The sequence below is a fragment of the Camarhynchus parvulus genome, chromosome 3 (assembly GCF_901933205.1).
Source record: "Camarhynchus parvulus chromosome 3, STF_HiC, whole genome shotgun sequence".
Lineage (NCBI taxonomy): Eukaryota > Metazoa > Chordata > Aves > Passeriformes > Thraupidae > Camarhynchus > Camarhynchus parvulus.
Genome location: NC_044573.1, coordinates 22,208,784 through 22,234,352, shown reverse-complemented (window position 1 = coordinate 22,234,352; position 25,569 = coordinate 22,208,784). Strand labels below are relative to the sequence as shown.

Here is a 25,569-nt window from a genome sequence, read left to right as displayed (position 1 = left end):
TCACACCACAGGGCACCAGCAATGGGATTGCAGTGCACCTTCCAGACAGCATCTGGCAAAGCCTCCAGTCACTTCAGTTTACCAGATACATGAAGGTTCAGAGCACTATTAGACATTGTTTTCACTGCATGAGTGGCTCAGAACAGCTTTATGGGCCAGGGTGGCACATTAATAGGTCATCTTATCCTCTCCAATGCCCACAGTCTGTGCAGCACCTACACAACACAGTGGTTTGCTCCAAGTGATTTCCCTGTTTGGTAATTCCTCTATGATTTTCCCAGGAGGCTGCTAACTTTATGTGGAACAAGGCTCCTTTCCAGAAAAATGCCCATTTCCCCACTCACACATTCTGTAGCTGTCATCTCATTACTAACCTGCAGTCAACTCATTTGCAAGGAGTGTGAGAAAGACAGTTCCTAAAATCTTTAGTTTTGGCATACTTAGTTCCTGATAAAATTGATTTTATAATTTTCTAGGTCATGAAAAGAAAGTTTTTATGAAGAAAAAATAAGTAGAATCAAAAATATTCAAAACAGAAGTGAATCAGGCAATGAAAACTTATTTGCACTGCTGCAATAGAGGAAATCACCTTCCTTTCCCCTCCCCTCCCTCCCTCTGGATTTAAATGCAGGAAACTCAACAAGAATTTTAAAGCTCAGCAAATGGTTAAGGAATGAGAAGCTCAAGGAATTACAATTTACAACAACTTTCTTTCTCAAAAATCAAAGGAGCAGAACAAGTCAAATTGAGTATCTTTTCTGGTTCCTTGTTTCTTATTAAATTTTCTCTGTGAGGAAAAAAAATAAATAAAGCCAGGATGATGCTCCTAGTGTGGGATGGCAAAGCTCAGAGTGGTGACAGGCCCAGAAATGAAGGTTTATAGAGACAAGTGAGAGAAAAATGGTGGTCCATTTTAGGAAAGAGAACTGAAAAGAGGCCAAATGAGATTTAGGGTGCAGTTCAGTGGATACTGGGTTATTTCCAAGACCAAATCAGTGCTAGATCTGTGTGCTTGATCCAAAAGGATGCACACTGTCCAGGATCACACACACAAAGTGCCACAGCAGGCCTGACCCTTAGGAGATTAAATTCTACTCATTTGCCTTCTGAATATGAAAGAGGGGAAAGGTTTTGGAAAGGAACGTTAGGATAGGGTTGGTTCAAAATTGGAGCAAGTGTGCTACTTCATATTTTGCAAAACTTGTACTGAAAGTACAAACTGTCAGCAAGCCATACAACTGTAATAAATAAGCTCACAGTTTCCAGAATTCACTTGATGAAGTTTCTAGAAGCTCTGAGACTCTTTAAGACCTTTGTAGCCCAGGATGACCCAAAAACTTCAACATTATTTTTCATGCTTTCCTATAAAATCTTTATTTTATCAGAAAATAACTTGAAAAAAAATTCCTCATTCAAGTTCAAAGACAGAAATTAATTATCTTAAGTCCAATTCTGCCTCCTTCCATTTGGCCTTGTTACACTTAGAAGACATCATCAATCTCCAGTTCCCTCTCATTTTGTAGTGAAACTCCTGCAGGATCCTTGCAAAAACAATGAAGAAGTACCAAACCACAGGCCTGAATCATCCTGCTCACCTGCACCCATCAATCAACACATATTTGCTTTTGGGATGGGGACAGGGGAAGGCAAGGTTTGCCTATCATCTCACCAGAAAACTGAATTCCACACCACTTGGTGCAGTTACTGGTTTGATTTCAAAGAAGGAAAAAAGCATTCCTAATTTATGTTGAGGTGAGTCAGAAAAGTCAGGCCTTTATACCTCAACTGTTTCATTCTTTACTCTAAGGCACTTGAGATTTTAGAACCTACTGGCTGCCAAAATCCTTTGGTTAGAAGAATAAATTTTCTACTTTTCTTCCAGGCAATAGGACCTATTAATATGTTACTTGTCTCCTTCCGCATTTTTCACACCAGTAGCAGCAAGAGTTGCTGCACAGTGGATAAAAGATACTGATATTTTTACATATATTCCATATTCTCTCAGTAGATCAGAATTTCTTCCAAGAGGCTGCTGCTTATGATAGGATATGGCTTCAGATAAGAACTCAAGTTCAGATCTAGTCTATTTCAGAGCTTTCAACTCCAAGAAATAGACTGAATTTGACCTACAGCAGCTTTTTCCTCCTCTAAAACATTCCCTATCACTTTTATAAACAGCGAAAACTTCCTTTAAAATATAAAAGCAGCCAAATACACCAAAACTCACTGATCTGGTAAGCACAACTAAGCTTAATTCATTCTCAAGATGTCATGAGACTGCTTACCTAAGTGGTTAAGGTCACATCATGATCTATAAACCACTCACACATTCCAGCTAGGCAAGCTATTTCCACTCCAACACTTTGCAACCTACAGCAGGCCTGTTTGGGTCCAGCAGAATGTAGATATTAAAATAAATATACAACAAAGTAGATATTAAAATAACTATACTATAATTTTTGGGAGCTGATGCAGAAGTGAAAAGTGCCTAAAGATGCTTCAGAACTTCCATCATATTCCACATATTTGGTGACACGTGGCACAATGTGACACATGGGTGGATGTGCTATTTTACTATTTTTCCCCCCATGCTTATCTAATTGGGTTTTTCTTAATCAAAAATGGACTTGTGTAAAACCAAATCCTTGTCCAGCACTGCCATCCTTCAGCACTACAGTTGGCCGCTTAAGGAAAGGCCTCCCAGGAATGCAGCGACAATGAAAAATCTGTGCTTTTTGTATGTTGCATATATTTAGCCAATTCCACAAGTGGGAATCCATAATACAGTTCTGGTAGACCAACCATGCTCTTCTAGATTGCACTTGTGTAATTCAGCAATTAAGGAATAAATTTGTAAACTGAACCCCAAGGTTTGCTGTCCCGCATAGCAAAGCACTGTGTCTCTTGCAGATTCTTTGTTTTATTGTAGGGAACAAAACATTCATCTTGCAAATTATCCCCTGGTTCCTGCCTTGAAATATTATTTCTTCTTTTTATATTCCTCTGCTCTCTCAGCCCATGTTCTGGATACATCATGCTTTTCTCTCACAAATTAACTTGTGTTAATCATGTTCCTTTAGATTTTAAAACAATTTGGTTGCACACTCTGATTAAAGGTTGATAAAGCCAACATATTTCAGTGTTTTAAATCTGCTTATAGGAAGTAATGTTAGAAATGTCTAAGGAAAGCAAAATGCTGCACATGATATAAAGACATCAGGTGAAAAAGAAAGATATCCACAGCTGGGACACCTACTTATTTTCCTTATCCTTCTCCTCCCTATTAAAGAGTTAAAAGACAAAAGTTAGAAACGCTGTGTAAAACAAAGAGAAAAGGCAATTATCTACAACATTACTGTAGTGTGAGGTCTCCTCAAATCCTGGAAAAACCAAACTATTAACACTTCACAGCTTTCATCTTCTCCCCTGTCAAACAGAACTATTTTTTCTCCATTTGCATTTACAGTTCTTTCAAAAGTTGTCCACTGTCTTGGGGAGCAATGTTAAGCTCTGTAGGAGAGAAATGGACTATAAAAACCTTGAGAATTAGAATTTTTTTAGAAAAATCTCACTTCAGGAATTGTCCTGACTGGATTTGCAGAGTACTGCTAGAGATATGGACTATATCCTAGGACTGTTCTAGCAACTAAATTCTAGTATATTGTGAGGTAGGGCAATTCTCAAGCTCTATTTGGCTGAAGTACAGCCTGAAAGTTTTAGTCATTATGGCAAGATAACATATCAAGGGACAATTCATAAAGCATAAAGGTATGTAATATGTAGCTCTGGAACATTTATGGTTTTTTCCCTACAGCCATAAGTACACAGGCAATTTAACCTTGCCCTTTCCAAATTATATTTTGTCAAAAAATTAGTGGCAATAATTTAATCTAGCTTTAATCTGGTCATATATGCTTTAAATAACAAGAAAGGGAACACTGGTTACTCATTTTTGCCTTCTAAGAAAAAACATCTCACAGAGAATTAATTTAAGCTCCCCAGGCCAGGCCAGAAAAGAAGGTATTACCATACTAATACACTGACAGAAAATACTTTCTTACTGCTTGCTTTGAAATGTGCTGGGGTGAGGAGGGGACTAACCCCAGATGAATGGGCCACTCCTCTTAGGGCCATGGTCATTAGCTAAGACAGATTTACTACAGCATTAGCATTTGCGTTGTGAACCTGAAAACAACTCTGAGTCCATCTTCACCTGGAGATGATTTTTGTAGGAATTTGCTATTTAGGTAGGTGTCACACAAAGGCTTTTTTCTGATTTTAACACCAGTGTTTTATCATAGAGCTAGAGAATCATTCAAATAGGAAAAGACCTTTAAGATCATCAAGTCCAACCTTAACCCAGCACTACCAAGTCCATCACTAAACCCTGTCCCCAAGTGCCACATCTACAGGTCCTTCAAGTACCTCCAGGATGGCAACTCCACCACTCTCCTGGGCACTCTATTTCCATGCCTGAACACCCTTCCCATGGAGACATTTTTACTAATATCCAATCTAAGTCTCCCTCGGTGCAACTTGAGGCTATTTCCTCTCATCCTGTCACTTGTTACCTGGGACCCATCCTCACTGGCTACAGCCTCCTTTCAGTCAGCTGTAGAGAGGGAAATAGTCTCCTCTGAGCCTCCTTTTCTCTGGCTAAACACTCCCAGCTCCCTCAGCTGCTCCCTCATCAGTCTTGTGCTCTAGACCCTGCCCCAGCTCTGTTGCCCTTCTCCAGACTCACTCCAGCACTTCAGGGTCTTTCTTGTAGAGAGGAGCCCAGAACTGAAGACAGGATTTGTACTGGCCTCACCAGTGCCCAGTACAGAGAGGGAAATCACTGTCCTGGCCCTGCTGGCTGCACTATTTCTGGTACAAGCCAGAATGCCATTGGCCTCCTTGGCCACCTGGGCACAGGCTAGCTCATGCTCAGCTGCTGTACCAGCATCCCTGGATCCTTTTCTGCTGGGCTGATTTCCAGTCACTCTGCCCCAAGCCAGTAGAGCTCCACAGGGCTGTTGTGAGCCCAGTGCAGGACCTGTCACTTGACCTTGCTGAACCCCACCATTGGCCTCAGCACATCAATCCAGATCCCTTGGCAGAGCCTTCCTGGCCTCCAGCAAATCACGACTTGGTGTCCACTGCAAACTGGCTGAGGGTACACTTGACCCCCTCATCCAGATTATTCCGAAGGATATTAAACACGACTGGTCCCATACGGAGTCCTGCAGAACAGGGTTGTGCTTCAGTACAAGCAATCCTGAAAAAACAAGCAGGTCCTGGACGTCCTTACCCAAAGAGGAGGCAGCTTTTATGACCTAAAACTTTGGAGCTTGGTGAGTTGTGAAGCCTGTCAGCACTGATGGCATCTCTCCTCCATGGCATGTCTGCACTGAATGTCAATGATGTAACTCTGTGCAGGCTCATCAGTGGGGCTGGAAATGCCACCACAACCTGGCACACCCCACGCTTACCAATGAGAAACACCGACACGCTCCAATGGAAATTGCATCCCTCGGGACTCAGATGTCTGAAGGATTGTTTATATACCCAAAAAGCCAAAGACAATGTTGTCTATCCATTTTATTTCTATTTGTCACAATGACTTTGAGGTTTTGGTAGGTTTTGTTGTTGATTTTTGGAGTTGACTTTTTGTTGGGTTTTTTTGTTTTGCTTGGTTTTTACTCGTTCTTTACTCTGAACATGAAAAATTCAGATATTTTCACCTTCCGAGATATCCAGACCAAATCCTGCCCTAATAGTTAAACCCTCTAACATACAGAGAAACTCTACCCACTTTTCTGCCAGCCTTATCACTTTGCTGAAACTTGCACAGAAATATATCCCACAACACTTCTGGTGGTTTGTTCTAGTGGAGAAAGCATCCAAGCAAAATATCATTCAGAAATCCTAAACAGTTGCTTAACAATTACAGCAATAACACACCATTTCCTCAAATATCATGACTAGCATCAAATAAAAAGTAGTAAGGCACAGCACAGAGGGGTGAAGAAACAGAACTGCAAAGACTGGCCATACTTATTAAAAAGAATTAAAAAAATAAAACACAGGCCTTTAAATTAAGTAGTAGAGTAGTGTTGCTGTTGGCTAAGCTAGATGAGAATGAAAATTAATGCAAAATTATCAGCCCCATAGAAAGCATGCTATCTGCAGCTTCAGGAGCTTGCAAGAGGTATGTGACACCTGAGGGATTTTTGTCATCTTGCCAGGGATATGACAAAGACCAGGAATTCAAGAGACAGTTTTTGCAAGACAAGGTTTCTTTGTCCTTTCCCAGCATGTCCCCAAACCCAAAACACTGTGCTGGCAATACCCATGAACATGGAGAAAGTTGCTTTGGGTTTAAAATCTCTTAGGCCTTTGTGATGCACCCATTAATGATACCCTCAGCAAACCTAACTAACATTTGGCCACATGGCTGGCCCTTAGTTTCAGGCCACCAGCTTCCAGCAAAAATGATTCCAACACATTCCCCCACCACCTAGAAGGGGCTCTTGGGGTTTGCTTTTCAATTGATGACCTGCTTTACGAGGGGGAAATCATGCCTCAGGGAGATCATCAAACATGACGCTGCAATGCCTCTATATCTTGCCTAGGTGTTTTGATAACAATAGTCTAGTTTGTATCCGTTCCTCACTATCCTTGTTCACAAGAGCCACTAAACACTTCTTACCCTGCTGGAGGTCGCCAAAGCACACCAGTGCTCTGTGAGACTGTGAAGGAGCAGCACTGACCTGTGCGTCATGATTCCTGCCACCAAGATTTTCTCTAAGCTCTCAAGGACAGTCACACTATTGTTCCTTTCAGCAGGAGTGCTGTAAACAAAACTGCCTATGTTTTCACATTTACCAAATGTTATTCACATTTCTGGATTGTTTGGGTGTTTTTGTTTGGTTTGGTTTTGGTGGGTTTTTTGTCTAATGAGCAAGAAACTATTCACAGACAAGGCTGATCAAAGCTGAGACAGCTACTCCATTCTCCTGGGACCTGTGTCTGCCTTAATCAGAGACAGCAGCTGAAGTGCTGCAGGACTGCATGATGCTTGTGTTGCACTCCACATCATGCAGAAGAGGAGTGGCTTGGGTTTCTGGACTCTTTTGATTAATGAATTCAGTGGCTGACAATTCATCACGGTATGCAAGCGTGCATGTTCATGAGTCTGACCTTTTAACTCCTACTTTTGTCTTTCTCCATGATCCCACTCACTATCTGGTCTAAGTATAGTGTTTCACAGGGGAATTTATGATTTCATTTGGCATTCAAACATGGGCCTTTTCCTTCATATTTTGGATGAGTCCAGCCCTGTAGTTCCAGTAAGTTCCTACCTAAGAAAGGAGAATTTAGCATAAACAGGCACCAAAAACTTGGGATCCTTTAATGCAACTGAAAACATCAACAAAAGGCTCCCGAATTGATGGATTTTGCTCCATTGCTCAAAATCCAAATAGGCAAGCATCCATCGGTATTATTTTATGTCAGAAGTCAAGAATGCCAAGCATTTTTAGAACTGCTCATCCCTACTCCACCTGCATAGCAAGGGGATTGCTGACACAGTGCCCAGATACAAAAACTGCAAATGAAAGTCCTCTGATTTTTGCTAGTGCTTAGGAAAAATAAACAATACCCAACCCAACCTGACAGAATCACTGAGAAAAATATATTAAGAGTGTAATTTCAAGGCATATGTCTCCACAGGGAAGAAACCAAAAATTTAAATAGCTTTTTTTTTTCCTCAAGTATTAAAAATGGAAAATATATGTCTTTCTGCAGATCCAGACAGTGGTTTTAAGCCTGGTTTTATGTAATGTCAGCCTCACTGAAAGATCTGTCTGTAGACATCTTCCCTATTAATTAGCAATTTAGTGGCCATCTGTGGAAAGGGATAAGCAAATATGTTTTTCATTTAAAATGAAGCTGAGGAATTAATTGCTTTTACTTCCCCTAGTAACTCATCCTTCTCTCTATATACACACACACATACACTCAATAAAGAAAGTGAGGCAAAACCATGCCGGTCAGTTCACAGATGTGAAGATACTTTGCTTTGCAAAACTACAATTCAACATATGTTCAGGAAAAGCAGCTACACAGTAATAAGAAACACAAGCTTCCCCAGAGCAGAAATCATTAAAAGCAGCCACTGGGTATTTCATCTCTATTTTAAAATAACTTGATCTTCCCAAACAGATGTGCATTATTTGAGGTCAAGAATCGAGCAATTTTCACCTACCCCCTCCAGTGGAGCTGACGAAGTGACAAAACATCCCTGGGGTTATGAGTATGCCACAGCCCCCCACAAATCTAATTAGGGGCTTCACCTTCCCATATCAAAATAATCAACAGCAAGACACTTTCTCTCTGAAAACTGCAGCCACAATGAGGTCAGCAGGACAGCATGTGCATCATTGTATTTGAGAGCACAAGAACACCTCCCTGCAGAAGGAGGCCCTGAAGCAGAGACCAGGGCTGCTGAGACAAAGTCAGGCATTCTTAAACTTTGTCCCCAGTGTAAGCACAACCAACAAAGCCAGCCCCACAGGCTAAATGCCCACACACAGTTTATTCACCTCAGTGATACCTTCCCAGTGTCTCTGCACAACTAATATCATGTACCCACTCCTCCTACAAGCTACATACATTAAACTTTTTACTGGGTCAACATTTGCACTCAACTCAGCCAAAATTCCCACTGGTCCAGGACAGCTTCACTAAAGTATTTCTAAATTTTTAATTAAAAGCTACCTGGATTTATTATTTACCATAATGAAAGCTTGAATAAAAGAGAAAATTGAAGTGGTCCTACCTACTTTTTTTAAACAGCTATCTGATATCACAGCAAAGTACTATTACTGGTGGTCAGTGTGTCTACAGAGTCAATACAACACAAATGAAATTCTGCCACAGGATCAGCTTTACAAAGGGAGTAAGCAGTGAGCAGAAGGGGACAGACTCATGGCTGAGCAGCAAGGCAAACCACATTTTGTCTTATGGAAGATGGAATTCCAGTGTTAACTCCATCTCTCTGGGCGTACTAAAGACACATGGAAGGACACTAGTTATGAACTGCTTATGCTTTCAAATACCTCTAATATTCTGGGCCTTTCTGGCACAAACACCCCATTTGGATGTCATCACAGGTCTGTGCTGACTGTAGCACAAACCTTTCAGTCAATTTGCCAGTGGAAAAGATAGCAATGAAAGCCTTAAAAACACTTGTTTACACAGCAAGTCCTCTTCAGAAACACAGGCTCAACAGACAACAATCCAAGATCAAAGCAAAAGTATCACTGTTATTCACACCTTTCTTCTTCAGAAACTATTCAAGCTACAGATCCACTAAACCAAAACAAACCTAGAAACCACGTTGCTAGAAACAAGGACCTGAAAGCCTTGAAAAGCCACCACACCATCTGGCAATGCAGACACCATGACCAGCCTTTCGCAGAGGTACAAGAACTTTGCACAATCAAATCCATTGGATTAAAAACAATTCTGAGCAGGAAGAACTGACAATTCTAAAAGTAAACTCTTCCTTTCCCTATACTTGATGCCAACATCTGCACTCCAGGGAAGCAGCTCTTGAGTGCCCCTACCAAACCATGGAGGCACAGCTCATGGAGAAAACTGAAGCCAAACCATCGATACCAATAATCAGGGGAAGGGTGCAAAGGCATGCTGTGACTCTGAACTGATCCAGGACCCACAGAGCTGCAGCTTTTGTGACATCCACCAGTGGGAGGGGCAAGTCCCTCACATGCACTGCACCCTGACTTTCTGCAGGGCAGCCTCACACCCAGCCCGTGCAGGAAAGGTGGGGCTTGAAGACATTTTCACACATGTTCACCTTCTTCATTGTCATTTCCAGAAAAGTCAGGTTTTTTTGAGAAATAAAAATAAGGTAAAAATTTCAAAGGCGATCTTGCTAATAAAATTGTGACTGTAAGCTTAGTTGGGCCCAGCATTGTTTAAGCCACTAATCTTTTGATACAGCACTTGTTGCTATTCAAATGAGCAGAGGATAAAACACACAAAAAGAAAGGTTATTATTTTCTTTCTGCTCATCTAAATCAACATTATTTATGCATAAATTCAGTTTCTTTCTGCCACATTGTCATATGAAGAACTTGGAACAGGTGCAAGTCCAAAATAACCCCATGTACATTCATGACTTTTTGAAGGCCATGCTTAATCATTATTCATAGTACTAAATAATACTGATTAATCCTAGCTGTTCTTGTTCTAGCTAGTATCATGGTCATAACAATAAGCCAAAGATCAGGATATTTCCTATCCAACTGGCACCTTCCTCAGGAAATATGTTTGGAAGCCTGTTTTGTGCTACACCACTACATTGTCTAATGCACCTTCTTATGAAAAAACTGCAAAATTTTATTCATATTTTATAAAAATTTCCCTTCTCCTACAGGGTGTTTTATTAGGATGATGGGACTCTTGCCAGAGGAAAAAGCTAGAAAAACAAAATTAACAATCTTTATAGCTAAAATATCCCAATCCCTGTGTGATCAACAATGCTTGTCTTGGTAGTTTTTTTCACTAACCTTCAGAAGACTTAACACTGCACACATAATCTCAGCGTGTGACTTCAGTGTTGCTGTAAAAGGACACATCAGAATCAAAGGTTCACATTTCTACAGCAGGCACTGTGCTGCTAATTGAGTTTCATTATGTATTTGGTTTTAATTTTCTCCTTAGCAAGGATTGACTTTCTCCTCTTCTGGATGCAATGTTGCCATACAGAAGCTTCTATCTTTCTCCATACAATGGCAAGTTTTCCCATGGACAAAGCAGATTTTTTTTCCCTTATTTTGGTTCAAGCTCCACCCTTATCTAGAAAACCATGACCTAGTTTAACAGTGGCCACCATACGGTTCTGAACTCCAAGTAGCTCTCAAGGCACTTTGAAAGCAGATCCTGCACTGAAATGACAACATGGCCAAAAGCTGGACAGCTTTGCAACTTGTACCCATTCTGACAAGGATGTCTGAGCCAGAGGTGCCCAAGCACAGCGGCAGCCCCCTTGCTTCAGGATATGTCTGTGTGCTCAGCCCATGGCAGAGTTTGTGGTTCCTGAAGAGTCCCAGTTCTCTCTCCCTTATAAGATGATGCTCCCAGACCTCCTCCCACACTCTGACCCACTTATCAAATGTATACAGCTCTCAGACATGAAAAGAGTTTGCCACATACTGAAATGGAGGCAAAAAGGTGCATTAATTCTTAATATTTCACGCTTTAAGCATTTTATAGATATTACAAGAGCATATTGAGAGGATATGGACAGAATATTTTTCCCAAAACAACTGAATTTTTGTTAGTCACAACAAAACTCCTATTTATGATTTAAACCTAACCAGTATGGAAGTGTGTAATACTTACACTGCCACCAAAATATTTTTAGCTGCATCACATTGACCAGGATTCCAGATGTTATGAAATCAGCATTGATGACATGCAGCTATTTTGTGTAGCGTACTGATTTGTGGAAGCAAACAAACTCCACAGTTTTGGTGGAAGTTGCAAAGCCGGTATGTTTATTACAGTGCTGGACACATGTGGGGACTGCTCCCCTCAAAAGACATGTGTACCTCTGGGAACTCCAGATCCTTTTTTATCTCTCCCTCAAATACACATGCATGCAAATTCACAATAGGTTCATATTCCTTCTATTAATTTCATGCGACGTTTGCCACTAATTCTTCTTTATCAGAAAGAATTCCTGGGTCAGTTTGCTCTCTCTCTGTCTGCCCCCCCTTATCTCTTGTCCTTTGGGTGCAGTAGTCTCTGCCTAAGCAGAGCATAGTCTTTCTATGAGAACAGGCAGTCAGACTAAACAGCTGTGTTTGCAAGCTTACGGACTTAACTCAAAGATGTACATTTCACCTAAATCAAAATTAAATTCTACTCTGGAAAATTTCCACTCTGTCTCAGTAAGAGAAAGACAGAATCTCTAATACTTACAGCCAATCATCATCATAGCCACAGCAAAGATCTTCTCCCCATCCGTGGTGGGAGCGATGTTCCCGAATCCCACGCTGGTCAGGCTGGTCATGGTGAAGTAGAGCGAGGAGATGTAGACGGAATCCTTGCTGGGCCCGCCCTCCCACTTGCCGAAGCCGGAGGTGTTGAAGCGGTAGGGAGTGCCGATGGACTCGCCCAGCTGGTAGAGCCAGCTCTCGGTGCGGATGGTGTTGGTGTCCTCGTCGATGACCTCGTAGTCACCGATGCTGTACCAGATGCAGGCCAGCCAGTGCGCCGCCAGCCCGAACACGCACACCAGCAGCACCAGCACCGCCGCCCCGTACTCGATGTAGTGGTCCAGCTTGCGAGCCACGCGACCCAGCCGCAGCAGCCTGACCACTTTGAGGGAGCTGAAGAGGCTGCTGATGCCCTGGAAGGACAAAGAACAGCAGCCATTAGGATTTCATGTGAAAGCAACAATATTTATAACTGTGGCTTCCAAAGCAACAAGGTGATCCACATAAACCAGACAGTCACCAGATAACTGTAAAACACAAAAAGCTTAGTGACCCTTTCCAGGGATGAATATATGCACCCTTACCTTCATTCACTACCATTTTGTGGCTTACTCTCCCTTTTCAGATTATTTGAATAGGTTTACCAATACCTTTGTAAAAACTTCAAACGACAGGCTGTCTATTGCTTGCCAGCTGTGAATTCTTATGCAACACGTCAGATGCAATGTCTCAGATATAACAGAGATTACACTATTTAGCTCAGACATATCAAAAAGATAAATAAGGCCAAAAAATACTGGCAGTACCTGGCAATTTGTAGTTTTCCTATTTCCTACAATGCATTTCCTATGACTTCACTTTCCTATACAAATTCATGCACTGATAATCAGTCCTCTGACATTTCTCATATGAACTACACAAAGCTTAAACATTTCAAATATCTCACTAATCCCCAAATTATATCCTTTTTATGACAGCTTTGATATCAATGCACTATTTCTGTGCTGAAAATAATATGGCTCCCATGAAACAGAATTAAGCCAGCATGCAGGATTTTGTATTGTTAACTTTTATACAGATTTGCACAAGAAGCCAAATTAAAAAATTCAAACCCATTTGGAGCATGAGAAGATCTGAATAGCCTATCATAAAAATCCTTCCTTTTTTTTTCTACTTCCTCTTACCAAGACTGTTTCATACATAGAAGTCTGATTAAAATTTAAGCAGACTGGTTTAATGAGTATTTCTGGAAATGCCTAATTGCATACTTCTGGTCACCAGCTTTTACTGGAAGTTTGTTTATTCCTGCATAAATACAACTGCCTCAGTATCTTAGGCTGCTTCAGTGCACTAGAAAAGATGTTTTATTAAATAATTACATAAAGTATATTGACTCATGTTCCCTGAGACTGCAGCAATATATTTTCCCTTTATTTCATGAATTTGTCATGATTACATTGACTCATTTTCAGAGACAGATGTAATTTGTTACCTGGGAACACACTAGCAATTTCTATTAAGTATCTGGACAAGATCTAATGCAACCAGGGGGTGGGGAGTAAAAGAGAAAGAGAGATTTAAAAAAAGAAAATAAAAAGCAGCCTTCCTTTAAATCAGAGATATTTCCAGAAATCTAGAATAGAGCAAGTGAACTATTCTTTTAATTAATATCTAAGCCAAACTTTTCAAGTCACTGATACAAAAATTGCTACACAAAGTAAGTTAATTTTCATTTCCCATTCATTCCATACCCAGCTTTGTTTTGTAAACACTGGAGCAAAGCCTCAGTGCCAGTTCTGAGAATATGACACAAAAGACCTTAATTTCCAGGGGAGGGAAAGCAGGTATTTCTAAACACTCGGTATGGAGAGGAAAAGCAAAGTGGAAAATGCAAAAAATTATGACCACATTTTAGAATTGGATATACAAGTCCTGGACTGACAAGCACATTTAGTCTCTGCATTTTAAATATTCTGACATTACAACACAGCCTTCTGGCTTTTTCCCTCAGGGTTCATGCCCACTTCTCCCTGTTCTCTTTGCAAACCTTAGCAGTGAAACACTAATTTTTTTCACTTTGAGAGGTCTCCAGCAATGATGCTCTTTCAGCTTCAGTCTTAAAACTAAGCCTTTTAACCACACACTGCTTCAAAATCTCCACCCCAACATCAGAGAAAATGGTTTTATTTTTGTTCAAAAGCAGTGGTGCAAAACCTGTTCTTCAAATTAAACATATCCCTATGATTAAAAAATAAACCCCAAAAAATGCTATTTGTCAGCATGAGTCCTACCAAAGCCAAAAAATAATGATGGTTTAGGAAGGACTTAATAGCTTAGAACTTGGTTAATTCTTAATTAAAAATTAAGAATTAAAAATTAAAAATAGTCAAGGATTAGAAATACTTGGGGAAAGGAAAGAATCACAGAAGAGGAGCTCAAGAAACTGGATATGAAAATTGGGAATACTAATTAAAATACATTAAATCAGATTTTAAAAGTCTAAGGCAAAATACTTTTTTCAAGCATTCTCTTATCCTAATTTCCCTTGTGGAATTCACAAAAAGAAATTTTATTTAAAAAATTCAAATGGGATTGAACTGCATCATTTGGGAGAAACTGATTCTACCAAATTATGACTAGAGATAGAGAGAATTAGGCTTTTTGTACAAGAAGAACTTGAATATTTACGCGAAATACATACTTGATTTGGTGGCACTGGAAGGATATATTTAATATTCAAATGACTCCTAATACTCACCTAACTGCATTGCCAATGAGATCCTAAAAGTTCAGAAAAAGTTCTATTAAAAAAAAAATATTTTTATTTCAGTGTGAACAGTGTTCTCTCTTTGATTTCCTCAATGGAAAGGATTTGTCTATCCTAAATGGATCAATATCAAGAGCAAGAACTGCACAGGGAAATAATTATGCATGTAACTCTTAAAAATGTCTAAGTGAAAGAATTTCAAATGGTTACAAACAACTGAAACTTAATAGACTGTTTCACAGATTATAAAGTAAGGAAAAAAAATCAGATAGTCCTGCAATACTTTCAATCAGTACTTTTTGGCACAAGATTTAGCAAATTATACTTTAATGCTTACTGGAATGGATCTGTTGGATTGAAAAATTGACAATTTTAGATTACCACTTTCTGAAATAGAACTGTACTTTTAGATTATTGTCCCTTTTAATGCTCTTATCAGTGCAGATTATTTTTATGCTTTTATCATACAGATGGCTCCATGATGTCACGCAAAGGAGCCTGAACTCAATTTACTTCTCTTGATGCATGTACCACCCTCTTGGTCTGCTGCTCCTGCCAGTTTTGAGAGGCAGATGAAGAGACACCCAGAGATCCTTGTGCCCAAAGGAAACAGAAAAACCTCAGTTCCTGAAGAGTTAGAAATGGCACTGCATGTCCCAAGCAGTGGAGCATCCCTCACATGCTCTGCTCTAAAGGGTCACCATAAGGAATGTCTATGCGGCAGCCAGGGAAAGGACAAGGCTAAGTAATATTCCATAGAGTCCTACTGGGTCTGATTTACCCCAACACAGCTGCAACTACTGGTACTCTATCCAACAGAAAACATCCCTTGAGGCTATGCAAAAATAACTTTTTAAAAATCTGTTATATGGCCAGAATAGACACATAGTACATTTTTACTATATTTTTTTACAGAGAGAACTCGGGTGCAGTGCTCACTTCAATATGCAGCACTTGGTCAAGTATGTCAGAAAATACTGAATTTCCCACACGGTCAAGTATGTCGGAAAATACTGAATTTCACGCACACTTGTATTTCAAATGTTTTGAAGCAAGTGAGTGAGACTAAAAAATTCTACTGCTGATACCTGTGTATTGATGTTGATAAATATTTCATAGGCTGGCAGGTTTACTTTCATTGCCAGTGATGGCTGCTGCATAAAAAAAGAAAAGGTAGCCAGTCCACTCCAAACCAAAGGGCAAGCTCAAGGCACTGAGGCAGTGAAGGAATAATTCCATAGCCAGTGACTGAGCAGACTTGAATGTCAAAAGCTCTTAAAATAATAAACACAACCACTTCCCCTCCCTCTCCTTCTACACATTCTTTGCAGAGTAGAACTGTACCCCAAAAACAGAAAAACAGACCAGCCTCAGTCCCAGAGGAAAGCAGTGCCCATATTTTATATTCAAAGAAAAGGCTTCATAAGTTTGTCCATTAAGTACTGCCAAAAGTAAATTTCCACGTATAATTTGTCATTAATTAGACTTTGTCACTATATATTGTGCACATTTACAGAGGTTTTCTCCTTTTCTGCAAGATCTATTCTACTGTGTGTGCAGCCCTTGTCTCACACTGATACCTCAGCATGTAAGCAGCCTTCTTTCCAAACACAGGATCCAGGACATCCATGTTTTGGCTCTACCTCTCAATCAGATAGTATAAGATTTGTGCTAGTACTTCCACACCCAGAAAAAGAGACAGAGGCATTGTGAAAACACAAGGGCTGTAAGCAAAACAATTACTGTTCCTTGTGTCTTTGTGGTCCAAGAACAGTAACAGTGGACACACAGTGATGGATGCTGTACAGATAAAAGCAGTTGCTGCTGTTCATTTGCCATACAAAATTGAATTCAGCTCAATTCATTGACTAATAAAAGTCCACCTAGAAAAAAATTAAAATACATGTTGTTTAAAGAACAGTAAAAAAAGTAACTGAGGTCAGCCCACCTGACCCCAAAAAATGTGAGAAATAGTTCATTTTCCATTCCAAACAAGATGCAGCATGAATAACTGCAGAAAATAACTAAAATGCTGCATTCACCCCACCTCCTACAGCTGCAGTAGCACAAGTACTTTAGTAATAGATTCAATCTACATGACAGTATTCACTTTTTAGGCCATTATTCACTTTCTACATGTTCAGAAAGAAAATGCACTTAACCCAAGCATTAAGATTTTTTTTCTAGGCTCAAAGGCAGGATAATTTACTTCCTACTTACTACCTATTTTTAAAAAGAGAAATATTCAGTATTGGCACAAATCTTTCCTAAGTTTTTCAGCACTTTTCTCTCATGTGGAACTGCTAAAGTTCAGGCTTCATCTCAGTTAATGGGAGATGCAGGAGACTAAAAGCTAACCATTAAAAGAAAGAGAATGAAACAGACAAAAAAAAAATATTTATTCCAAAAGTGGAGGCAATGAACCAAATTTATCACTACTGTGAGGCAAAAGCTACAGAAAGCACTGCCTTCTTTCTTGACACTTTATTTGAAGCCAGCCATGCCACAACCTGGTTCTGCCTATCTGCAGTAACCTGGCAGCCCTGGCAGGTCATCATTAGGACTACACATTTCCATCATTTGTCTCCTCTGCTTTTCTTAATTAGGTCTGAGAACATGACCTTTCCTACAGATGGCCATATTTAGCAACCAAGAGATGAGATAGCGTTATGTGCACAGGTCAAAATCAATATCTAAGCCCTCTGGATACTGCTGTGGTTTTCAGCACTGAAGAAAACAGATCTCTAGACCCCTGAAGCTTATTTTAGTCAGACATTTGTGAGCTTGGTTAGAACTGGGGGAGAAACAGCAATAATTCATGCATTAGAGCACAGGGTGTGGGAAGAGATGGGGGAAGGCTGATTTTTCATTTGTAAAACTACGTCCATGCTTGCCTTACATGCATACATGCGCACTCACAAAAAAAGGAAAAAAAAACCAAAAAACAAACAAACAAACAAACAAAAACCAAACCAAAACCAGGAAACAAATTCTATTTTCCTTTTACTTTGAGAGGAAGAACAAGAATAAAGATAACACATAAGTAACCTAGAGAAATCCTACTTTCTGTTGTAGCAAATAAAAAATTAACCCCAATAGACAACAATCTGCTTCCCTATGCTTCTGATTCAAAGCAGCAGTCAGTACCTGATGCTTTTTACTTATCTCAAAGAAGCAAAACACCCAAATAATATTAAGTGTTTCTGGCATTTAATATCTCTCCATCTTTTCCAATTCTAATTCCATCCCTAATATGAAATAGACTACAGAGCAACCACTTAGCTACTCAAACAAATACCCTTTGTCATCTCATGTGACTTGCTGCCTCAGATCGATACAAGTGTGCTGAATGGGGGGAGAAGAGGAGAGTAACTGATCCCTGCCTCTGGAACATGCCTCCCTTTATACACAGTGTAAGTCTCGCTCTAACAGCAGCTTTTTGAAATAATTCAGACTCTAATATATTCAATTAGCTCTCCCTCTTGGACAAAGGCTATCACCATACATTATCACTGAAAATGTAATTCAGCGTTTTAATTCTTTTAGCCTGATCCAGATTGAATAGCTTATGTAGACTACTATTCTCTCTTTAACAGAATGATAAATCATGTCAGGCCTTTCAAAGCTATGAAGAAGTAGCCCTGAGATCCAGTAACACCCTTACTTATCTGTGACTTAGCAGAAAGACTAAGCTGAACATTTGGAGTGCAGAAGAAGAGTCAACCAGAGTCCTAACAGCCTCAGTAGAACCTACAGAGAAGTTCAACAGCAGGCAGGGGCACAGCAACACATCCTGCTCTGGAATTCTCTTTTGGTAGCGGCTATCCATCAGCAGACAGAGCAGATGTCTCTGAGCCACCAAGCTGTATGAGCCTGGGTTAAGACATGGGAAGGTAGCAGAATCAGGCTTACAGCATGGGAGAGAATTTAACCCTGAATGCCTGCAATGGCTATATACATCAACACAATCTGGAAAACTGAGGATTTTGGGGGAAAAGACAGCCTGCCCTTTCACAGGGTAGCATAAAAATGGCATGTGATGGGTAGCATGGAGGTTGTGTTCTTAAGGAAAGATAGAAAAATTCATATTTGAAAAAAAAATATGGTGAGGAGATGTGGAACAAAGCAGACAGAGAAGAGAGACACCCTCACTTGAATCCCCAAGAGTCTCTGAACAGCAAGTGCTTCTTTTGCCTACCTGGTTTATATCCTGGCTGTGCACTTTACCCCAGGAATCTGCTTTACACCATTTGCATTTCCCCCAAATACTCCTTCCACCTATCTGTCTGCTAAGGAGAGATTCCTGCCTGGCACAGCCCCCTGGGGCCATGCTGCAGAACAGAGGCACCTACAGAAGTCAGACAAGCAGCCCTCCTCCTCCAACCCTGCTTTTCCTTCCCACTGCACTCCCCCTTTTCCACAGTTCAAGGCTTCCAAGCTCCTTCTGAAGCTCCAAACACCACCTAGGAGGCACAGCAAGGACCCTCCTATGTTCCGAGGGCTTCTGGCAGGTTACAGCCCCAGCACACACCTGCCATGGGTGTGTCCTGTTTCTCAGGGAATTCTCACACAGGGACAACAACCAAGTAGATCTCCTTCATCATCCCCAACCCAAGGCCCATGTTCCAGCCCTCCCCTGCCCCACCTGGACACAATAACCCAATTGCTCGATCCTTCCCCAGAAGCCCCAGTAGGTGTCACCCAGTCCACAGGGTCTCTCTCATCCCTCCTGGTCTACCTTCATCTCATCCAAGAACCACAATTTGCCAGCAGCTCCTCCTCTATGCCTGGATCACGCTCCCTGATACACAGCTGGGTTTGTTTTTTTGTTAAACATGACATAAAAAGTAGGTTATGACTACTTTAAAATTTCAATTAGCCATATAAAATTATTCATTCATTGCTAGATTTAGCAATAGACTCACATGCAAAACACAGCACTGCCTCACTGGACAGATTCAAATAAGAGTGGTGAGCTACTGTTTCAAACAGATTTCATATTACTCAGCTGTTTACACTTTAAAAATACTTTTAAAATTACATTTTCCAGTTTGCAAAATTCATCTAACAAAAAATCTTTCTTCATGGGTCTCAGTTTATTCCATAAAACTCTAAATATGATAATTTATTTCCTTGCCCCTTATTGCATGCAGTGGTTAAAAAAAAAAAGGGAAGTTGCATGCTTTCCAGTGTAGCTGCTTCAGTAATTCCTAAATAGCTAATTTGTATTAGCATGAGAGATTATTCCATTAACAAGGTTTAAATTAATCTATTGCAAAAGTACTGCCTCAGAGAGTTGCCAACAATTTGACCAGCAACACATTCATTTTTTCCTCTCTCAACTCTCTGTTTACTTTCCAGCTACACCACACTCACTTAGCACTAATTATCTTCATTTACTTCTATTATTCCGTATTGTATTTTTTTCTGGGACTTTGTTTATCATCATAAATTTTGGCCTTTCAAAGCTGTACATCTTCTTTGCCTACATGCTAGCTTCTCTCCTATTCACTGACTTAACTGAGCACTAGATCATTTATATTGGATATATCTTTCCTAATGATCTTTTACTACGCATTTATTTCTCTTCTACCTCAACTAATTGAGTGATACATGGTTCTCAATTTGGCATCAGCCAACAATTGATCACAGCTCTCTGCTCAAACTATATATAGCAATTACTACTACAAACTCCCTATTTCAGAGATTTATATGGTGGTGACATGACTGGATTCCACTCCTACCATGAGATTTCACAACAGCATCACATGTAATAAGTTAAATTTTTTCCAATATAAATTATATCTTATGGCATTATGGATGAAAACCACAGTATAAAATTGCTCAAGCTGACACTGCAAAAATATGCTTTGGAATTCAAGGTCTTAAATTGCACTGTTCTTGGCAAAAATTGTGGAATTTTCTTTAAGCCTGGTTTTTGTTAGATTTACTGACTGATGTCTGAACACAAAAAGATAACATTATCCCCCAAAGTAGGTGGTATTTCCTTAAGTGAGGAATAACACTGATTACTGCAAAGAATTACTGACAAATGCTATTTTGATCATTTAAATTTGAAAGAGACTAACAACACATGTTTCAAGGCCTGTTTAAATTTTAGACCAATATTTTCTTTTCTTACTCAGACTAAATTGCAGTATGATGTATTCTCTTAGCAATAGAAAGTTCAAGCCTAGCATTAAGTTGATTCATCAATCAGTATGAATATGGTATATTTTCTTCTGTTGAAATTCTGTCAGGTCAAGAAAATAATTAGTATTTAACTGTATCATTTGTTTCCCATGCATAAAAGCCAGGAGAAACATCCATAACTTTACTTTCATTTGGGTAACAACAGAAATTTCTCTACAGCTATTCATTTCTTCATTTGTTGAATTCTGCTCATGTCTGAATATGAAATTCTGTACTGTCTCTTTGAGCACAGCACTTGAGATCAGTCTCTTATATAATTATATGGCCTTGAACAAAGACATTAATGTTTTTTCTTTCCTCTTCCATCTGTAGAATGTGGCTATTCATACTTAAGTGCCTCTTGAATTAATTGTAGTTATTAATAGTTGTATTGATTAACAGTTAATGAATTCAAATTATTTTTATGGACAAAAATATTCTCAACCATGCAGAGAGGAGACTGGAATTCCGATTATATTGAAAAATGTGAATAGAAAATATACTAATTTTCCAAACTGCAACAAACCCAAAGAATTTTGAAATTGTCTGAAAACCACAGAAGTCACACTCAATTTTGTTTCAAGAAAATATTTTCGGTTATATCTTATAATGGAGTAATGAAGTAAATTGCAAAACAACAAGTTACTTCAAAGAAGGAAAAAAAATCCAATACCAGAATTTTTTCAAATGACTATCTGTTTGCCAAAAATATTGATCAACTCTAGTTTCATCTATTATAATTACTGGATCATTTTAAAGATGACAAAAATGGGTTCCCTATTAATCCAGAGAAAAGTAATGGGACAGTCCCAAAACTGCCCAGAGCAAAAAAAAAAAATCTCAATATCCTATTATACAGTTTTTTACTTACTCACTGCTGCAGTTCCTGTGTGCCTTGCAAATCAATTAGTCTCCATCACAGTAATTACAACATTCTGAAGTACAAATTGACTTGTCAAGTTAGCTCCTCCATGACATTCTCAGAGTCTTCAGTGCCTTTTTTTTTAACAGAGAATGATAGCAGCCAGCAAAATAAGCAACCTTCTACCTGGTCCAATCTCCCTTCATTATAGGGACTGCAACAAAGCCAGGATTCTATTTCTTCCTGTTTGTAATCATGTATGGAAAACATCAGATTGGAGAAAATAGCAATTCATATTCTTCATCTCAGCACCACTGTTGACACTGGACATCATTTCAACTTTGGCCATTTTTTAAGAATACTCTCATTAGGACTTCAAAAAAAAAAAAATCCTGCAGCAGCCATGGCCAGCTCCTGACTCCATTGCCATGGTTCCAAGGGAATTCCCTCTAGCAGAATTAAAGTGACACAGAGATAACAGTTCAGTTTGGTTATTTGCACACTGAGCAGGGCAGCCTTGCACCTGACTTAGTCCAGCTGCAAACTTCTATGGTGTATAATCCAGGGCAAGAGAGAGGTAAATTTGAACCAGCAAGAAAGAAAGGGAGTTGACCCACAAGGGAATGCTCTACACAACAGAAAAAAAAAAAAAGATAAAAGGCAAAGCTTTTCTGCTTTCAAGATTCCTTGAATGTGGCTTTTATTTTTTTTTTCTTCACTAAAAGGCTATCTTTCTCTCTATAAGCAGTTCTTGAAACAGTGATCAGCAGATCCTGTCCCAAACCCCCTCCTGATGTGCACTGTGTTATTCTGCTGGCTTTGCTGGCAAAAGCCCTCAGGTGCCATAAACCAGCCTCTGAGCCCTCAGTAGAAGCATGACAATTTTCACCAGTGGAAACTCTGCTCTAATGATCCTACAGCAATTTGTACCAGCCAAATGTCAGAAGCCACTACGGGACATGCAGATGAACAGTCTTGAAAGGACAGCGTCAAGAAAAATCTTGATTTTTTTCTCCTTGGGCACAACAGTAGAATAACTTAAACTAACACTGTTACACTGATTAAGGAGACTGTTGAAAAGCCAGGGGAAAACTGAAGTACCAATCAGTTTTTCATTGCTACAAGGCAACACTGAGATGGAGAACCTGCAGAAATACAAACTCACACAAGAATTTCTCTGCAGAATTGCTACCATGAGTCCAAAATCATCTGAGCTCAGTTCAAGGGCTGTCACAGCCACTGGTACAGGCATCTTCCTCAGGGATGCTCTGTAGGTCACATCACCAGTCTAAAGTCAAAAAGTGTTCCTTCAGCAAAATCTTCACCAGGCTGCTTCTATCTGCCCTGGGTGAGAAAAGCTTCCTTCCTGGTTTGTTGGTTTTGTTTTTGGGTTTTTTTGGGTTGTTTTTTTGTCTCTTGCTTTGTTTATTTTTAATTTTATTTGTTATTTTACTCCTTCTGTATGAATGTCAGAACCTGACATATGGCCACTCCTCCCATCGCTCTATCAGTGTTGCAGCAAAGTAATTTGTGAAAGCCCTGCAGAATAATCTGCAGTCTGGGTCTTTCAGATGGCAAACAAACACTTAAGGACAGGTCTCACAAGGCTTTTTTGCTTGATCTAATTTGTGTTATTTCAGTCTGTAGCTTGATATAAAATGAAAACTTCTCTAGGGAATTAAATATCAAATAACATCACATTTTTTCCACTGCATTTTAATAGTTTGCCTACCTGTCCTCAGTTATTGAGAAAACCACTTTAAATTTTATAAAAAATAGTGTAATTTTTAAAAAGTAAAGTGATTTGGTTTTGCCTATATTTCACTTGGCATAGTTTTCTTTTGATATATAGGCTGTCCTTTGTAAATGGGCATATTTTAAAGGAAGTCATAAAATTTAAATTTTACAGGCTAAAATTTAAATACCAAGTCCTGATGAGGTAGGTATGTAAATTCCTCTCCTTCTCTGGAAGTATTCAAACCCACCTGGATGTGATCCAGTGCAACCTGCCCTGGGTGAATCTGCTTTAGCAGCTGGGTTGGAGTAGGTGATCTCCAGAGATCCCTTCCAAACCCAGCCACCCTGCAATCTTGTGATTCTGCATCTTACAGCTTTTAGCATGGGTCACAGATAAAACTCAGAGTCATAACCAGCTGATGATTTTATAACATGTAACCAGAAAGCAGATTTCTGGAATCCTCTTTAAGATTTTATTAAAAATTCATTAACTCTCTGAACTATTTAGGCGGGGAACTTTAATGTATTTACCTTAGGAATATTTTCTTGGCAGACTGATCCAAAAAAACAAGCAGTTAAAAAATACCAGTTTTCTGGATTTAAGTGTCTAAATGTTAGTTCTTTTGCTAGATTGTGATCTACTCCCAGAAAAATTAAGAACTAAGGAAGAGTCTAGATTTCCAGATTTCTCCCCACTCTTTCATTTAATTATGAAATTACCAAACAAGCACCTTCAATTGCTTCACCTTCCTCTAAAAATGCTGTTGCCAAACAATGCTGCACACATCACCAGGTATCCACACAGTGCTTTCTGGTGCTCTAAGAAGATTCAGTGAGTCACTGCCTGCCTCTTTGCCACCTGCCTCAGTGTACTAGAAGCAGCTGAGAAATGTGTATTTTATTTCCCAGTTGTTCCTGTGCAGAACTGGCATTAGCAGAACTGCCCTGATCAGTCATCAGTGAAAGCAAGCATAGCCTGCCCCAATAAACTGTCCTGACACACAGCTCAAACTATTCCTGCTAAGTCAGATGGAGCAGTTTTCCTCAGAGCTGTACAAATTATATCTTATGGCATTATGGACAAAAACCACAGGATGAAATTGTGGACAGCAGCACCTGTACAAAGGTGCTGCTGTCTGCCTCTACCTGTCTTCCTGAACCCTGAGGGTGCAGAAAGAAGGAAAATAAACATGGATTTTTAACACCAAAAACTACAGCAGAAATTAGAGAATGAGCCTTCTGGCTAGGATTCATAAGCAAACTTCTGTGCATACTGTGGGTGGCTACAGACAGACATATGTACAGTAATTCAATAAATTTAAAAACATACATTTCTTCTGTCCTGCACCTCCCCCCCAACCATTGAGTAATAATTAATGAATGGAAATGGAAGTGGAAGTGGTGTACTGACCTCATCAACATTCTCAAATGCATTGATGACATCATAAGGCAGGCAGGAGAGCAGGTCAATCACAAACCAGGTCTTCAGGTAATTCATGCGGATCAGCTTGGGGTCAGAGATCACCTCCCCTGCCGGCCCCACAAAGGTGGTGTGGAAATTGAGCACAATGTCAACCAGAAAAATGACATCTACAATGCTGTCCACTACTAGCCATGCCACGTTGTTCTGCTTGGTTTTAAAGGAGACATTGTAAGGGACCAAAATAGCAGTGTAGAAGGTTAAAATCAGGATGATCCAGTCCCAGGTAGTCTTGAATACACAATAATGCAAAATTATATGCGGTGGAGTCTTTGGTGCCTCTTGTTTGTACTGTGGGAGGATTTCAGAACCCAGCTGCAATACCTGTAGTCAAGAGAGATTTGAGAGGAAAAAGAAAACATGCTTAATTTTTTCACACTAGATTCTCAAGCTCAGTACAACAGTTCATAAAAATTCATGTCCATTAACTCCTTTTATCACCATCAAATGGATGGCAAGCCAAGAAAAGTATTCTGTTACACAAATCAGCATCAAACTAAGAACAGTTGTTTCTTTT

General features: G+C 39.6%; 1 protein-coding gene across 1 annotated transcript in view; it reads right to left on the bottom strand.

Moving 5' to 3' along the window:
* KCNH1 (potassium voltage-gated channel subfamily H member 1) overlaps positions 1 to 25,569 on the bottom strand; it is a 173,885-nt gene that overhangs the window by 110,893 nt on the left and 37,423 nt on the right. Inside the window, exons 6-7 of the mRNA XM_030944548.1 lie at positions 24,984 to 25,376; positions 11,998 to 12,427 (exon numbers count right to left, since the gene is read on the bottom strand). Of these exons, the coding sequence (XP_030800408.1) occupies positions 11,998 to 12,427; positions 24,984 to 25,376 (823 nt within the window). The remainder of the gene's footprint in view (positions 1 to 11,997; positions 12,428 to 24,983; positions 25,377 to 25,569) is intronic.